Source organism: Lepidochelys kempii, chromosome 10 (assembly GCF_965140265.1).
Source record: "Lepidochelys kempii isolate rLepKem1 chromosome 10, rLepKem1.hap2, whole genome shotgun sequence".
In the NCBI taxonomy this organism is placed as follows: domain Eukaryota; kingdom Metazoa; phylum Chordata; order Testudines; family Cheloniidae; genus Lepidochelys; species Lepidochelys kempii.
Genome location: NC_133265.1, coordinates 52780214 through 52798564, shown reverse-complemented (window position 1 = coordinate 52798564; position 18351 = coordinate 52780214). Strand labels below are relative to the sequence as shown.

General features: G+C 42.7%; 1 protein-coding gene across 4 annotated transcripts in view; it reads left to right on the top strand.

Moving 5' to 3' along the window:
- Nucleotides 1–17964, top strand: part of LOC140894858 (C2 calcium-dependent domain-containing protein 4C-like) — a 43937-nt gene extending 25973 nt beyond the window's left edge. The window contains exons 4-5 of one of the 4 annotated variants that reach the window (XR_012153962.1): nt 2289–2503; nt 5359–5645. Coding sequence is in view for 2 of the 4 variants with exons in the window: in XM_073303627.1 (XP_073159728.1) it covers nt 2289–2293 (5 nt within the window). In the remaining 2 variants the exon portion in view is untranslated. Of the gene's footprint in view, nt 1–2288; nt 2504–5358; nt 5781–17920 lie in introns of those variants that run through there. The other 3 variants (XM_073303627.1, XM_073303626.1, XR_012153964.1) reach the window with 3 other exon arrangements.
- Nucleotides 17965–18351: the final 387 nt, after the last annotated feature.

Sequence of the window (18351 nt, the reverse complement as noted above, 5' to 3'; positions counted from 1 at the left end):
GTTACCTTACATGAAGAAGTTGACGTTCACACTTTTGCTCTGCACATTTATTGAAAATATTTATCTTGTTCTCAGTGCATTTTATAGTCACAGAGCTTGAATCTAGCTACAGATACATCTGAGTTCTCTGCTGGGAGATCCCCATTTAACTGATGGTATCACCTTCCCTGTTGCCTTTAGGACAAGAGCGTAAGGAGTCCTTGATTCTTTTTAGCTGGTAGATCCTCACCTACAATTACTTGCAGGCATTAAGTTACTATAACAATAGTGGATCAAATACTATCCTACCACTCTCTCCACATATTGGTTCTCATTAACTATTGTGGCCTTCAGAGCAATTTCCCTCTCTCTTCTTGAGGATGCCTGCTGGTGGCAGGAGAAGGAGAACTACAGCTGTAAAGCTTATAGATTCCACCTTCCAGATTATAGCCTGCCCAGGTAGCTCTAGTAGTAATGGCAGCTGCCTGATCTAGACTCAGTGATTTGCAAAGGGTGTTTGTGTACTGACCTATACTCATTGAGCCTGTTCTGCAACTCAGTGCAGTTTGGGTCAATAAAAGACTGGTTTATGTATTTAGGTTTCTGCCATAGGCCTGCCTTTCTCTCAAAACCATCAATCTACTGTATACTCAAACTGTGTAGCCTGGAAAGGCAGAAAAGTTTGTGGGTAGGGTCTCCATGTATAGCCCAGTCTCTTACATTAAGTAAGGAAACACTATTTATGATAGTGCACGAAAGTAATGACAGAAAAAAACCAAGGATCTGTTAAAAAAAATGGTTGCTCAGTAGAAGGTTGAATTAGGCAGTTGAGAAACTAGGAATGAAGAGCCTCTGGTTTCAGTACAGTCAGTTCTTTATTTCTGACAGCACTGAAGCATATGTACCAAAAGCAAACACTGCTGCTGTTGCTATGACAAGAAAGTACTCTCTTGAATATTAAACAAAAACCACACATGAATAAAGGGCTCACATGGTCCATTGCAGGAGTCCATACAAGTATCTTTAATAACCTAGGCCATTTAAAATATAGGGTTTTGGATAGCTTTCTTCAGGTACACTAATAATCCAAGGCCCTGATTCTGTGCTGTCTTCCACCAGTTCACACCCCTGCACCTGAGCAATATCTCTATGCTATGATGAGGCTTTTCATGTAAGTGGGACTGTGCAGTAGTGCAAGGGTTCATCCAGTGGATTCCAATATAGCATCAAGTCCCAAGTGTTCTTTAATATATCTGCAAAAAGAAAAGGAGTACTTGGGGCACCTTAGAGACGAACAAATTTATTTGAGCATAAGCTTTCGTGAGCTACAGCTCACTTCAATCTCCCCACTGTATTTTCCACTGAATGCACCCAATGAAGTGAGCTGTAGCTCACGAAAGCTTATGCTCAAATAAATTTGTTCATCTCTAAGGTACCACAAGTACTCCTTTTCTTTTTGCGAATACAGACTAACACGGCTGCTACTCTGAAACCTTTAATATATTTATTACCTAAAGTATTAGAGTGTGGTGCACGGACGTTGCTGTTTTTAATTGTATCCCCTGCTTTACATAAAGCTTAACAGACAAGTTTTGTAGTTGAAATCCCCTCCTCTATCTACATTTTAATGATGCTACAGGACACTTACCATATGAGAAAGTTATCACCTCACTACTACTTTCATTACCCCTAAATAATTTGTTACCTAAACAGGTGGGCCTGGATGACTCAGCATATTGGTAGTGAGACAGACGAAGGTAGGTTACTGGTTTAAATCAAACCCAGGTTAGTAATGACTAAGTTGGTTAACGCTTGTGTACATGCTATTGTTGTTATGCTTAGCACAAATGTCAAGGTCTATTTATGTCATATAGAACTGAATAGCTCTTACCTTAGAGGAGGCTCCTATGGCTCTTACCTTAGAGGAGGCTCAAGGCAGTGTAGGAAATGCATAGTGCTGTTGCCCATGGTGCCCTTGCCTGTGGTGAAATAGCATAAGTCTTCAAGGCTGTCATTCCTACATCTACAACCAGTAATAAATGTAAGAATATGTCAAGGCTGGATATTCTAGTGTTTTGGAGCTGCACCTGTTTATCTCCTTGTGTCCTATTTTCCACACAGATTGGCAAATACTCTTATCGATGCTATGATGAGGATTTTCAGATTTAAAATTTGTCCCAGTCAGGATTTTGGTTATGACAGTATGGTAGGATTCTTCTGAGCTGGCTGTATGGGGGTAGCACTAAGTCCTTATTTGTGTTTTTAATGTAACCTGTAACTCTAATCCTCCTCTCTTTCAAACTACGCAGACTGACGATCTGGGCTGGATTTAAATGAAAGAACAGACAGCACATCAAGCAACGACAACACCACATTACCCCTTGAAGTGAGAAGAGGTTTAAAAAGGTGTTTAGGATTAATGGTACTAAAACCAACCCATTTCCTGATAGCCATTTATTCCTTTGGTCTTGGTCTATGGCTGTTCGGAGAGCTCAGCTATTCTGGCATACTTCTTCTGAAACTGGTAAGAAGCAGCAGGTTGGCCTTGCTTCCACTAAATTTGCTAGCTCCAATGCATTCCTCAGTATCTTGTCTCTTGGGGCGGGGTGGGGAAACTAAAATACTAGAGAGAGACACCCACCCACCCTTTAGACTAAAAAAGCATCAGGTGAAATTGAGTCACTATCTCTGCAAATGAGTCACTGGAACCGCAGCCACTTCCATGATCAGAGAATTTGGACCAAGAACTGCATCTGAGCACCAATTTCTGTTCAATTTACACATAGCTACATCACTGGCAATGTAGGTTCTTCATTGTGTATTCTGATAGAACAAATTACAACTGATTTCCCATGAAGTTTTACATTAAAAGGACAGAGTCTGTAAGAGTATATATACTTCTTGTGTACTGCCCTCAGTCAATTGCTTTTACCCACAGAGTCAAAATTATGCTGGAAGGAAAATATTGAACAGATGGACATGTTTACTAGTAATCTGAATTGTGTGTAGAAGCACCACTTGCCACATTTCTAGGAACTGGCATAGCCAGAGAAGGATAAAAGCTTATTACAATGAATAACTGCATTAGTCAGCTCAGTTGTAACCAACTTGGTCAGATGATCAGTGGAAAAACAGTCTTTCCTTTTTTTAAATAAATTTCACTTTTTGCTATTATTGGTAGTAAAATGCAAGAATTGAGTTTAAGATAGAATAGAATATATAGTATAAAATATACTTTGTAAACTGAGGGGTTTTTCCCCCCTTTTTTTTATTACAGTGTTACAACTAGCTACATATCAAAGAATTAGCTTTACCGATCATTAATTTGTCCTCAGATTGGTGCCTTTGAGCATGGCAAGTTGGGTTTGTTACACAAGAACAACATTTAAGATGTGGCTTCTGACCATAGCTAACCATACTATATTAGGCTATAATCTAAGAAAAGTAGGACTCAGACTGGCCACTGTTTGGATGGGAGCCCTTAGAAGTAAACCAAAGCACAACAGGAAAATGTACTAGTGATTTAGCAAGTAGCTTTCTTCCTACCCAGGTGAGTAATATCATATCAATTTAAGAGCATGCTGGGTTCTAATTAAGTGGTACTAGGATGACCAGTTGTCCCAATTTTACAGGGACAGTCCCAATTTTTGGGTCTTTTTCTTATATAGGCTCCTATTACCCCTCACCCCATCCCAATTTTTCACATTTGCTGTCTGATCACCTTAAGTGGCACTGCTTCCAGATCACTTCTAAATGGTGGTCTATCTAAAAGTAAGCATGCACACACATCCCCACAAATCAATTGCTTAATGACCACAATACATGTAGTGTCCTGCTGATATTTCATCTTGGATAGTTGTATTCTATAGTTTTAGTTTAACAGCTCTTTAATGAACTGTTACCATATTGAATGGCTGCCTGTAATGGGGGCCCTTAACCCTGGAACACGCCCATGGCAGCCTGGTGCAGCACTGCAATTATGTCTGCCTCAGTTTCTCCTACTGGCCTTTCAATAAGTCCAATGAGGACTATGTATATTGAACAGTGACCCTTCAAGGATCTAGTTATTTAACCCAAAGGCAGAACATTATACAAATAGGCTTCCACTCCAGCATCCTAGCTAGGCAGGGAAGGGGCTGCATTAACTTTAGTCTGTCAACCCCACTTCTGTCCAGGCCCCTTAACACAGAACCCCTTTCAGGAGAAGGGCCTCTTGTCCTCATCTGGGAATGGGTCTCTCTGCTTGAGTCAAGGTCCACGAAGAGTTCACACTATGACAATTCTTCTTAGGAAACCATATCATTTCTTTGGTCTAGGGTTGCTGCTGCCTGGTGAAGTCTTTCCATTGGGACCAGGTTTCTCTGAAACTTGGCATTCACAGCTCTGTCCTTTGGGAGCCTCTCACCTCTGTTCTCTGGGGAGACCCCCTGGGAGTAGCTTCCTAGTCAGTTCCTCTGAGACATTCTTTCCCCACCTACTTTTTCCCTGGGTTTTCTCCTCCCTGAGCTTATATAACCCTTTAAAAGGCCCAGGTATTCCTTTGCTAATTAACTACTCCCCAGATACTTAGGCAATCAATTATCCCAAGATGGATATCTGCTGGCTTATTCTCTTTAGCAGAGCTTGTTACAAGTATGCTGAGAGTCTTAAGGGGCCAGCTACTCTCTGGCACTGCCGTCTTCACTATATTTCAATGGCCGGCAAAATAGCTATTTGTATGCCGTAGAACTTCAGGGTTATGAACTGACCCATAAACCACACTTGTCATTTGGACCCGGAAATACACAATCAGGCAGCAGCAGAGATAAAAAAATAAAATAAAAAAAGTAAATACAGTACAGTACCGTGTTAAAGGTAAACTACTAAAAAAAAGTAAGGGAAAGTTTAAAAAAAGATTCGACAAGAAAACTTTTCTGTGCTTTTTTCATTTAAATTAAGACAGTTAAAAGCAGCCTTTTTCTTCTACCGAGTAAAGTTTCAGAGCTGTATTAAGCCAATCTTCAGTTGTAAACTTTTGAAAGAACCACCATAATGTTTTGTTCAGAGTTACAGAACTTTCAGTTACAAACAACCTCCACTCTGAGGTTTTAATAAAAAGAAGGCTAGATTTGTTAGTATTAAATACTATTCATATTTCTTTTGAATCTTGCATTTATATTTGCACATTTTTAGAGGGGTAAGCAAGGCAGGGAGATGTTGAGGGATGAAGAGTGACGTGGTAGCAAAGTGTTCCTTTCCAGCGTGGCTTTATTTAAGAGACAGAATATTTGGCACATTTATGCAGCATTAGCAGGACTTTATTTTAACTCGTTCAATCTCAACTCTTACGAACACTTTTTGTTCAGTAATATATTTGCCTTTCTGCATTGTTTCCAACAGCACTTCACACTTGGTAATTTGATTTGTAGTTTATCCAGCCATCAATCTCACTGGAGATACCACATCAACTGATGAACTTTTTGATCAGATTGGCTAAAAGAAATCCTGCTCTGCTGCCAGGAAAGAATAAAAACATCTTCTCTCATCATGAAGCAGATCAATGGCTTCTTTGAAAGCAAAGGAATAACTCCTGAATTGCTCAAGTGCGGAGAAATGTGATGTAATTTATGTAATAAAGGTAATTTGAGAGTTTGCCTCTTCTCTGGAGACTGATCAGGAACTGCGTTTCATTGGGAGTCTGCATTAGATGTGTAATTAGCTATCAATGAAGAAGAGTGACCACTAACTAGACAGGTTTCAGAGTAACAGCCGTGTTAGTCTGTATTTGCAAAAAGAAAAGGAGTACTTGTGGCACCTTAGAGACTAACCAATTTATTTGAGCATGAGCTTTCGTGAGCTACAGCTCACTTCATCGGATGCATACTGTGGAAACTGCAGAAGACATTATATACACAGAGACCATGAAACAATACCTCCTCCCACCCCACTCTCCTGCTGGTAATAGCTTATCTAAAGTGATCATCCAGTTGGGCCATTTCCAGCACAAATCCAGGTTTTCTCACCCTCCGCCCCCCCCCACACAAACTCACTCTCCTGCTGGTAATAGCCCATCCAAAGTGACCACTGTCTTTAAAATGTGTATGATAATCAAGGTAGGCCATTTCCAGCACAAATCTAGGTTCTCTCACCCCCCTCCAAAAACCACACACACAAACTCACTCTCCTGCTGGTAATAGCTTATCCAAAGTGACCACTCTTCTCACAATGTGTATGAAAATCAAGGTGGGCCATTACCAGCACAAATCCAGGTTTTCTCACCCCCCCACCCCCATACACACACAAACTCACTCTCCTGCTGGTAATAGCTCATCCAAAGTGACCACTCTCCCTACAATGTGCATGATAATCAAGGTGGGCCATTTCCAGCACACATCCAGGTTTTCTCACACACACACCCCCCACACATACACACAAACTCACTCTCCTGCTGGCAGTAGCTCATCCAAACTGACCACTCTCCTTACAATGTGCATGATAATCAAGGTGGGCCATTTCCAGCATAAATCCAAGTTTAACCAGAACGTTCCGGGGGGGTAGAAAAAAACAAGGGGAAATAGGCTACCTTGCATAATGACTTAGCCACTCCCAGTCTCTATTTAAGCCTAAATTAATAGTATCCAATTTGCAAATGAATTCCAATTCAGCAGTTTCTCGCTGGAGTCTGGATTTGAAGTTTTTTTGTTGTAAGATAGCGACCTTCATGTCTGTGATTGCGTGACCAGCTTGTAAGCTACCCATGTGGCCTGAGGACCAGGGGAACCCAAGCTATCAGCTTCCCTCTCTCTCTATGGATTGAGAAGCTAAGACTTTTAATTGGCCCAGAAAGTGGGTTGAGCTGGAGTAAAACCAGGAACAGAGCCAGATCACATGAGAGGCCTATTGATTCAATACGTTCAAGTAGTTTATACTATCAAGGCTTCTATGGACCCATTATGCAACTTAAAGCTGCTTCCCCCTCTGGTGGAGGATAGCTGCACTACCAGTCTCACGCAGGGGGCAATCGTTCTCCTTACCTACCACATGATCAACAGCAAATATTTTAGCTGAGTACGAGTTTGACTGCCACCTTCCTGATACTTGACTCTAGTCCAGTGTGATTTAATTAGCATCCTAAAAAAGGACATGCCGGCGCTTATCAGTTGATGGAACTAGAGGTTGAAATATATTGCCCTGAATTCTCTTAAGCCATGGTCAATATGTCATGTGTTTAAATGCCCCCTGGTGGTGTTGCTTGTCCTCTCCACAATCTGTTTAAATTTTTTTTGCCAACATAAACTTCAGTGTTTAGCCATTTCCTAACTTACTGTCTCCTGCTCCATTATGACAGCAGAACAGTCACTCAACCTAATGTACTTATAACAACTGTATATTGCCTGTTTAAACTGAGAATCTCCAGTGCTTCCGATTTCTGGGCCTGATAAATGGGGCTACGTTCATTTGAACGCCAAGATCTGAAAATTAAGAGGATTAATTTGCACCTGAAGTAGTGGGATCTAGGCTTCTCCAAGACTGCATTCATAACCAGTTTATTTTGTTTGTTAATGTTAATGTGTCAACTTATTATTTGGGTAAAAGTGTCAGATCTGATGATCTAATATGCTCAGAACAGCAGAGCAGAGGTGCATGTTTCATCAGAGTATCCCATCAGCATGCTAAAGCCCAACTTGGAGAGACTGCTTGCAGAATTCAGAGCAAGGCCACCAGGACAATAGTCAAAATTGGCATTTCTGATTCAAGACTAAATACGAAAGAAGGTTGTCTGTTTTGCTGCTATTTGTGGACAAATTAGCAGGACCAACTGGATACAAAATGTCAAATTATTTCACAGTGAACATGAATTAGGTGAAGCTTTCTCTGCTTACCTATGCTGGATTTCAACGTACTATTGACTTTTCAAGAACCGTGTCCTATGGCAAATAGCCCTGCTTCATCCTAACCACTGAAGTCCAAGTCATGTCTGGTACATCCACATCAAATGGCCAGAAGCTCTTGAGACAGTCTGAAAATGGGATTGCTGCACAGGAGTTGAACTCATGCTCAGGAGTTAAAAGGTTAACCTGGTAGCATTTGTTTGGTCAGTGATTCAGCTTTTTAGGTCCTAGTGATCTTATTTTCTTGGTTTATCTACAAGGCTACAAATTTCCTTTACTTACCTGCATGGCTGTGGAACTTTTGACATGTTTATCCTGGAGAAGAAAGGAAGTAGAGAATGACATTTAATGTCAGACAGCTGCTGAATCATTGCCCAAACCGATATTAATGAACTATTATATCAGGTGTCAGTACACTGGTCTTACCTTTGCATAGTCATGAGAAATTGCAATAAGCTTTGACACGGGAGTCTGAAAAAAAATCCTTGTAATGTAATGTAAGGGATCAGCAGAATATTAGGGGATCAGCAGAATTACTTCATTTAATCTGTAGTAAGGGTTAATGTTTGGGAAGTAATTGCTATAATAATTTGGTCAATCTTCTCTCTGGGTTAATTGTCAATGCGTGATCGGATATCTTAAGTTTGGTTTTAATTAATTCTTCAATATGTTTGCAAAGCTCACTGCAAATAACCTATACTTGAAATTTTATCCATTTATTACTTTTGATTTGAATAGTTTTGACTTGCTTAACTGGCATGTCTATGTAGGCTCAGATGCTGCTTCTGTTGATATCAATGGCAGTTTTGGAATGGTTGTCAGATTTATGTTTTTCTTATACATTTGGCAAAGATCCATGATTTCGCTACATGTATGAAATGGTTGCTGTTTGGTATGGAACACTGCTTTCCAGACTACCCACATTCTCTTGAATTATTTATTAATAGTCCAACAAAATAGTGTTGCTTTTTTATTTTTGGCACATCAGTGTATAATCTACATTTAGCAGCTGAAGGAGCTATGCCGCACTAACATATAATTCACCCATCAGTTAAGCTGGTATATTAGTGCACTTTTGCCAGGTCTGGTAATAGAAATAGTAAGTTTATGGCAGAAAGCGTAGAGAAAAGCACAAACTTTCCTTTTGGTAATATCAGGTCAAAGGATGCTAGCCTTTTTGTCAGCGGACCCAAATTACCTATTGGAGTGGCTTTTCCCTGGAGCTTGTGTAAGTGCATTATTTGGGTTCTTTGATTTTCCTACAAGGGAAACAGTGTATGACGCTTCTAGTGCTTTTCTAGAAATAGTTGAAGCTTTTTTCATTTTAGGCTGACAAGTCTGGAACTCAGAAAGCTTTCTTTGAAAAACTTCTACTGACGTACCTGCATGCACGGGGTCTTTTGTCTTCAAATGTCGATGCAAATGCCCGCAAAGGAAACACACAGCTTGAGGTGGATCGCTATTTGTAGATCTGAATCCAAAAGCAATATATTCCTCGCAGAACGGATGACGGGGTGGGGTTTTTTTTGCAATCATTTTCAATTTCCTACAATTTATCACTGTTGCCACTCCCGCCGCTTCTAGCTCCTCATTTTAAAAATCGAACCATTTTTACATCACAACCGCATACACTATGACAACTTCAACCTCATTAACATGCTTGCACACATAAGTAGACGACATAAAATGCACATCTAATACAGTGCGTATACGCATGTTACGTTACCTTTTAATATAGTATATAGAGCAGTATAAACAAGTCAGTCTGTATGAAATTTTAATTTGTACTGACCTCGCTGGTACTTTTATGAGGCTTGTTGTAAAACTAGGCAAATTGGCAAACTAGGCAAAACTAGATGAGTTGACATACCCCTGGAAGACCTCTGCATATCCCCAGGGCACGCATACCCCTGGTTGAGAACCACTGCATTAGATCATGAAATCTAAGAGACTTGGAGATGTATTCATAAAAAAATTCCTGATCAATGATAATTGTATACCTTAATGGGTTACTGGTGCAACCAGTACTGCCCCAGTCTGATAGTCACAGACTATCGGACGAGAGAGGCCATCCATATTGAGCATGTTGCTCCAGACAAATGAAGGTTTGCAGGCTTGGAACAGGCAGAAGCCTTCACTGGATCCTGAGAGCACCTCTTGTCTCTAGTGTGTTCAATTTAGCCTGCTCTCCAATCATGCGGGAGAGGGATACTAATGAAGGGAAGATCAGGGAGTAATCTCTTTCTGGAAACCAAGGTCTGGAAATTTTGTCCCTTGAAGATTCATAGATTCCAAGACCAAAATGGACTACTGTGATCATCTAATCTGACCTCCTGTGTAACACAGACCACAGAACTTCCCCAAAATTATCCATGGAGTATATCCTTTAGAAAAACATCCAATCGTGATTTATAAATTGTCAGTGATGGAGAATGCACCACAACTTTTTCATTCTTCTTCAAACCTGGAAACAGTTTTCCAGCAGCTCTTGCACCAATGCCAAATACATAGGTTAAAAAACATCTGTCCTCCTACTCAAGATTTCCCTATTTGCCGTTTTGGCCACAGCATTGCTCTGGGAACTCATGTTCAGCTGATTATCCACCATGATAATCTTAAGAGGGAAGAAAGAATGGGGAAAAGCGTTTTGGTTTTAAAAGCTAAAATTGCAACAGATAGCAGAAGAAATTTAGACTTGTCTGCAGAGAAAGAGGTGCTGTGCTGTCCCTTTGTCTCTTAAGGGAGACCTCAAAATGCAAAGTAGCTTTTCTGTTTTTAGCCATGCAAACAAAAAAAAATCAACTTTTTTAGAGCGAAGGGTCTTTCTTTCTGCCACACCTCCTCCAGTTTAGGTTCTGTAACCCATTCACATGCTCACTTACATCTGAGCAACTTCATGGTCTTCACTGGGTTTTCACAAGTATAACTTGTTTACACCAAATTCTCTTTATGGTGTGTAGAGATCAAAGATAACTCCTCCTTATGAATGAGGACACCAAATGAACACAGCTGGGTTCCAGGTGACAATGTTTAACTATCAATAGACAACCAAGGCTTAACTACATAGTGTTGCCCCTTTTAAACCCAAAAGGTTAGCCAAATTTCAGAGGCCTGGGGATGTTCCAGTTGGAAATAATAATTGATAGAGTCTGATATTTGATGCAATCTTGTTTTTTGACAAGGAATATGCAAAGACCTGCTTCTCCGAATGCAGGAGGAACCAAGAACAAACAGAACAATTTCTTAGCTTGCACCCCCAAGTCCTTTTAGCCAACACCAGACCCAAAAGCCCTCACTCTAGCTTTTTCCACACTGCGTTCACAGGCTACGGCTAGGGTTTCTTGCTTTTCACCTCTGACCACTTTTATTAAAATGCTGGAATTAAACTGCTGTTGCACGTCCACACTGTGCTCCTTGTGATGCTGGAGAGCATCCACATTAGCAGCTCTTGCAACAGCAAAGAGAGCAGGGCATTGTGGTAGCTATCCCACTGTGCAACTGGCCGCAGGGAGCTTTGGGAAGGGTTTGCAATGCTTCATGGGGCAGGCACAGTGTCACATGATGCAGGTTTCCCAATCCCATCATTCCATGGGCATCCTACTACATTGCCAGCTGCTTTTCAACTGAAGTGGGGGGGGGGAATGTGTGAGTGTATGGAGTGCGGGAGAGAGACAGACCGTGTGTTTTGGGGGACAGAGAGTTTGTCAGCATGCTGTCTTGTAAGTTCAGACAGTGGCAGGAAGCAACCAGTCCTGAGGCAGGAGGAAACCCTGACATCAGCCCCCGCCTCCCTCCCTGGGCTCTCTCTCTCTCTCTCTCTCTCTCTCAACACACACACCCCTGCCTCTGTGTTCAACAGCACGAGCCTTCCACATTAATGGTTTGCTTTGTGTCCCGGAGCAGATCAGCACAGCACGCAATGGCTGTCAGAAACAGTGCTTTGAAAGGGGAGGGGTGCCTGTCTCTGGGCAGCCGAGTTCAAAACAATGAACACAGCGGTCACTTGAGGCATTATGGGACAGCTCCGGAGTAGGGCTGCCAACTTTCTCATTCCAGAAAACTGAACACCCCTGCCCTGCCTCTTCCCCGAGGTCCCGCCCGTGTCCCGCCCCTTCCCAAGGCCCTGCCCCCGCTCACTCCCTCCCCCATCCTTCTGTCACTTGCTCTCCCCCCATCCTTGCTCACATGCTCATTTTCACTGCAAGGCCTAAACAAACACCAGGAGAAGGCCAGGAGCTGCAACAGTCTGAATGTAGGAGATGCAATGTGTGATTCAGATACCCTTCACCTCACCAGGGAGAGATTTTAAACACTACTGGAAAATTAAACTTTTTAAACTTCTGAAGTGTAAAGAAGATACAAACAATATAAAACAAAAACAGTTTTAACGAGCATGCCAATTGAAAGTACTTAAATTTATACTTCTTTTTTCCCCCCATCATGCATGTATTGAGTCCAATAACTTGTTAAATAGCTTATGTTTAGCTAAAGCATATCTTCCAGAAGTGCATCTAGTCTTGATTTAAAGACCTTATGAGATGGAGAACCCACCACTTCCCACTGTAATTTGTTCCAATTGTTAATAACAGTCACTGATAAAAATATGTGCCTTATTTCTAATTTGAATTTTTTCTGGCTTCAGCTTCCAGACTTCTTTTTTATGCCTTTCTCTGCTAAATTAAGGAGCCCTGAGGTATCTGATATTACTTCCCCATGAAGATACTTTTACACCGTAATCAAGTTACCTCTCAGTCTTCTTTTTGATAAACTAAACATATTGAAACCTTTAAGCCTCTCACAGTAAAGCATTTTCTCTCATCCTCAAATGATCTTTGTGGCTCTCTTCCACACCTTCTCCAGTTTTTCAACATCCTATTTAAAATGTAGACACCAGAAACAGATGCAGTATTCCAGTATTGTTTCACCAATGCCATATACATATACTCCTACATGCTGGTGTTGCTCTCCAAAATGGGTGAATGATAAAAGCGTGAACAGGTCAAAGTGAATTTAAGCTTCAAATGCAGGTGAGTAAGACCGCTAGTAAGACTATAGCTTGTAAAACAGAAACTGAGGACCAATTTTACTTTCTCAGGGGATAATGTGTCATCCAAAGGGAAACTAAGAATCTGCTCCCCTTAGCTCTATTTTCTTAATAACTTGTCAGATACTGCTCTGTTAATGCCTATATTGTAATTTTACATGTTGAATTAGGACCACACATTATCACAGCTGCAATGGGTCCCTTAAAGGCACACTCCTGAATCCCAAATACAAATCCACAGAGCACAACCACAGAAATGCACACCTGTCCAGATACCTATAAAAATAAATCTGTAGAAACTGACTCCCACACCTACATGCAGATACACATGTGCATTCATGTGTACACATCTAGCAGGCAGTAACACATATACTTCCACATTATTTATTATTATAATTGTTGTTTAGTGCCTAGAGACCCCAACTAAGATCAGGGCTCCAGGGTGGTAGGTGCTGGACATACACATAGAAAGAGAGAATCTGCAACAAAGAGTTTATAATGTAGCTAGGCAAAGGTGGGGAGAAATGTATGATATATTGGCTCTTCTGCAATTACTAGTCAACAGCATTCACTTTTAAGAAATATATACATTTCTTTTAGAGTTCCCTTCTCTTTTAAAAACTTGTTATGAAACGTATACACACATATTTTATGTCATCAATATTTCTGTGCGCAAGCCAGCAAAAGGAACAAAAGTCAAAGAGTTAGGCTGCAAATTTTATCCACACATGCAGCAGTACATGCACCTCCCTACACAAAGACACAGTCTCTTACAATGCATGCATGCACACACTTGCCTACACAGAGACACTTTTGCATACACTTTTCCAGGGGCTGCCTAAATCACCCAGCTGGACAGGGAGGAAGGTGGGCTGGAATGGTAAAGATAGGGTGGGGGTGGAGGAGAGAGGATGGGGAGGAAAACAGGCCAAGGACGAGAGGAGGGTAGAGGTGAGAGGGGGCAGTGAAGGCGAGAGGAGAGGGCGTGGGGGGCTATGTGGGGTGAATGGGATGCAGGGGAGGCAGAAGGCTACAGGTGCATGAGGATTGCAGGGCACAGGGGCATATAGGGACATAAAGTGCAGAAGTGTATGGAGGTGAATGGGGTGCAGAGGTGTAGGGTGTGAAGAACATGGGGTGGCAGCTCTGGGAGATGGAGAGGATGGGTGGGAGAGTGCTGTATGGGGCACAGGGCTGGGATGGGTAGGTGTGGGATGGGTTGGGACGGGGAGCAATGCAATGACGGGGGATGGGGTGCAGGGGGGTTGGCACGGGGAGGGATGCAATGATGCGGGATGGGGGTGTGGGACAGGGAGGAATGCAGTGAGGGGGATGGGGTTGCTGGCAGTTGGGACGGGGAGCGATGCAATGATGGGGGATGGGGTGCAGGGGGGATGCAATGATGCAGGTTAGGGGTGTGGGGGGTGGGATGGGGAGGAATGCAGAGAGGGGGATGGGGTTGCCGGGGGTTGGGACAGGGAGGGATGCAATGACGGGGGATGGGGGTGTGCGGGGTAGGACAGGGAGGAATGCAATGACGGGGGATGGGGGTGTGCGGGGTAGGACAGGGAGGAATGCAGAGAGAGGGATGGGGGTGCAGGGGGGGTTGGAATGAGGAGGGATGCAATCCCTGGGCGCTGGTGATGGGTCAACAGGCCGCAAGTTGCTGCAGCTCAAGCCCAGACACATGAGGAGCCTGAGGAGAAGAGGGCTGGGCAACAGCGGGAGAGGCGTGCACCACACGACCCCTCAACAGCTGCCTGCTGAGCGCTCGCGAGTGGGGCTAGTTCCTCCCATGCTCCCACCCAGCCAACGGGAGCTGCACCTGAGGGCGGGGGGTGGGGCAGCTCACGGTCCCCCCCGGCAGCCCCTACAGCTGGGAGGCAGACAGGCCAGCTGCTTCCTGACCCAGGAGCCGTGCGGGCCGCGGCGTGGCAGTTAGCAGGGAGCCTGCCAGCCTCGCTGCGGCGCTGCACAAACCGGACATTCAACGACCTGCTCAGCATTGCTGACTGGAGCCGCCAGGATCCCTTTTGGATCGGGTGTTCTGGTCCAAAACCAGACACCTGGTCACCTACTCCGGAGGCCAATGTCTACAATGGCAATAGAGCGCTGGAGCCTTTGCGCAAATAGTCTTACGACTCTCGTCGAGGTGGGTTTTTTGCAGCACTGCAACTGAGGAGTTTCTGCGCACAAAGTGGCTTGGCGGCATGTACACGTTGGCATTTTGAGCACAAAAAGCTGCTTTACTGCACAGAAACTTGCCACTGTAGATAAGCCCTTAGAATTCCACTTATTCTCAGCTCTGCTCCTTTTGGAAGTCCTACAATAATAAAAATGGAGAAAAAGTAACTGACTTTCTACATCATTTTCACAATGTCACCTGTCAGGGTAGACACACACTTGACATTTTAACCACCAAAATATTCTTAGTTGACAGCAAAGCCAAGATCCTCTGCAACACCAAGCCTCCTTCACCCCAAAAAACTGTGGGGAGCTCTCTTAGATTTCTCTGTAGAGAGAAGTCAATTCCAAAAGACATTGCCCTTCCCTTTTCATAATGATAGGCAGCACGTCAGCCAATTGATTTCTCAAAATGTAATTAGCAGTCATGCTGAAAAGCCATCAGGCCACATTCACTTGCAGATCACAAAGCTGGTTGTCTGAGTTTACCATTTTGAATGCATTTTAGCTATAGCCATTAGATTTCATTATAACAAATCACACATGGGAAATATTTTGTGATGCAGTCGTGCTTAAGTCAGGACTGACGCCCTATGAGGTGCTGGATGAAACACCTAAGAGGACAGTCTGTGCCCTGAGCACTTAATAGTCTGCAACAAGCATCCAAGATACACCAACAGATTTATAACTTGGTAAAATTTGGGGGAGATTTCCAGAGATGACTACAAGCACCCCCCTGACTGAATGGCCATCCCCTGCCATATTTCAGATCCCTGCTCCAAAGCATGGGAGCGCTAGAGTTTTTAAAGAAAAGGTAACCATTTTTTTTTACATGTCCAAACCAATACATTTTTTCCCTATCCTTGTCATCAGTAACAGCTGTATATCTGGCTGAAATTTTCCACAAGAAATTCATCCTCTGGCAGACACCCAGTAAGCCTGTGACATTCCCCTCTGGTGTTATCTGGACCGGTGATCTGCTAGGTCACTCCAATCCTTGTCTCTGGGAGCGAGCCTTACCCTGCTCTGCTATGAGAACCCCCACCCCTGGGCTGTTCACACACAGCCTCTGGCATATAAGCTGCTTGGATTGTGCAATGACACAATATCTCTGGTCCCAGACAGAACCCTAGGAACCTCCATCTTGCAGTGTCCAGTTATGCCCACTGAACACTGCAAGCTTATATGATTTCATCAGTTTAACAAAGAAATTTATATGTACCAGGCTTGTTATCCCAAGGGGAGTCTCTGACATGCTTCAAACCAAATGCACTGCTTCAGCTGGAATAAACAAACATTTATTAACTACAAAGATAGATTTAAAGGGATTATAAATCAGAGCATAACAAGTTGGATTTGGTCAAATGAAACAAAAGCAAAACGCATTCTAAACTGATCTTAACACTTTCAATCCCCTTACAAACTTAGATGTGTCTCACCACAGGCTGCCTGGTTGCCCTTCAGCCAGGCTCTCCCCTTTGATCAGCGCTTCAGTCTCTTGGTGGTGATGTCTGTAGATGGAGGTGGAAGAGAGAGGAAGAGCATGGCAAACCTCTCTGCCTTTTATCATGTCCTTTCTTCGCTCTTGGCTTTACCCTCCTCTGCCATCTCTCCCCCCCCTGACTCCAGAGTCAGGTAAGCATTACCTCATTGCAGTCCCAAACTGACCTAAGGAAGGTGGTGGCTCACTCGAGAGTCCAACAGATCCTTTGTTGTTGCCTAGGCCAGTGTCCTTTGTTCCTGTGAGGCTAGGCTGGGTTTGTCCCATACATGCCCTGATGAGGTGTGAACTGCCCCTCTGCTCCTGGAGAGTTTTTGCTGGGCCTAAAGACATAAGGACACATTTTCAGCCTCATAATTATATACATGAAATTACAACCTATAACATTACCATAACAACAATGCTCAGTACATTATGAGCCTTCCGAAGACACCTGACATGACAAACTTTGCATTAGAGACCACACAAACTTATTATAAGGATGAACATGGGGGTGCTAGGTGTTCCCCTGAGGTACAGAACATCACAAAGCCATAAAAAGAATCAGCTTTTTCATGTTATTTTTTAGCACAATAATTACAGCTGTTTAGTGCACTATACCTTCACTTAGTGAAAGGACATTTGTAAGCTTTACAAATATTTAATCAGTTATGCATGCAGCATGATTTTAAGTTTATCTCGCTCTTCACTAGAGAATTAACAGCCATACCTAGAGGTTGCTATAGTTATGCTTCATTTGAGAACTATCTACATTGTTGTCTTTTGGTGCTAGACATGGTTCCTAGGATTTTATTTCAGTTGCCACCTTTAGTTTTTCAGAAAATAGATAATCTGGTTATAAGTTATTTTATTGGCTTTGCCAAAGGGATTCAGACACCAAAGTGTTCTGTAACTCCCCAATGAGGACACTTTGACCTAAGAAGTTTAAACATGCCACAGTACATAGTCCAATGACAGCCAGCACTGTTTGTTGCAATCAGTGATAAATTTATCCACACTGATCCAGATTAATGTTATTTTATTATTGAGTTGCAACTGCCAAAGGCCAATCAGAAGAAATTTAAGTACTTCATATTGTTCCAGAGCTAGTTTGCCAAGGGATTTCCCAGAAATGCTGTGTTTTCACAGGTGTCATTTCCAGCAGTCACTAGACAGAAGGGGGAACTAGATGTTTTGCAGCTCATGTAGCTCAGGTTTCAGTCCTTGTTCATCTTTCGTACATTTTGATGTTTGTCCTATTGTCACTCAGACGGGAAGCTCTAATATAAAAACCCTCACACAATCTTTTCATTTTGGCCCTGGATCAGAACCAAAAGGAGCCTCTTTCTGCTTTTCTTTCAGATGCTGGATAACAACATCACATGATAATGGCTGGAGATCGTCCAAGAACTGTTGTCACACTTCCTGTCACATTGGACACAAGTCAGACCTCACCATTCCACAAGCTTTGTGCCATGGAAAACCGACTCCCAACCCAAGCAGATATATCTTGGTTAGAGATTTTGTCCTCAACCAGGAAGGACATTTGAAAAATATTTATGTCAACTGTATATGAAAAGTGTCCTTTCATTTGGACGTTTTCTCACAATGTTGTGACAAACCAGGTAGGGAAGTAAAGAGGAGCCTTTGAAACATGCTTCAGGAGAAGAGTGCCATGAAGGACTGAACATATAAAGGGAATGTGAGAAATAGGAGATAACAGACTTGTCATGTTTTAAATATGCACAGTAGGTATTGCATTACATGCTCTCCTAACTGAGCCATTGGAAAAA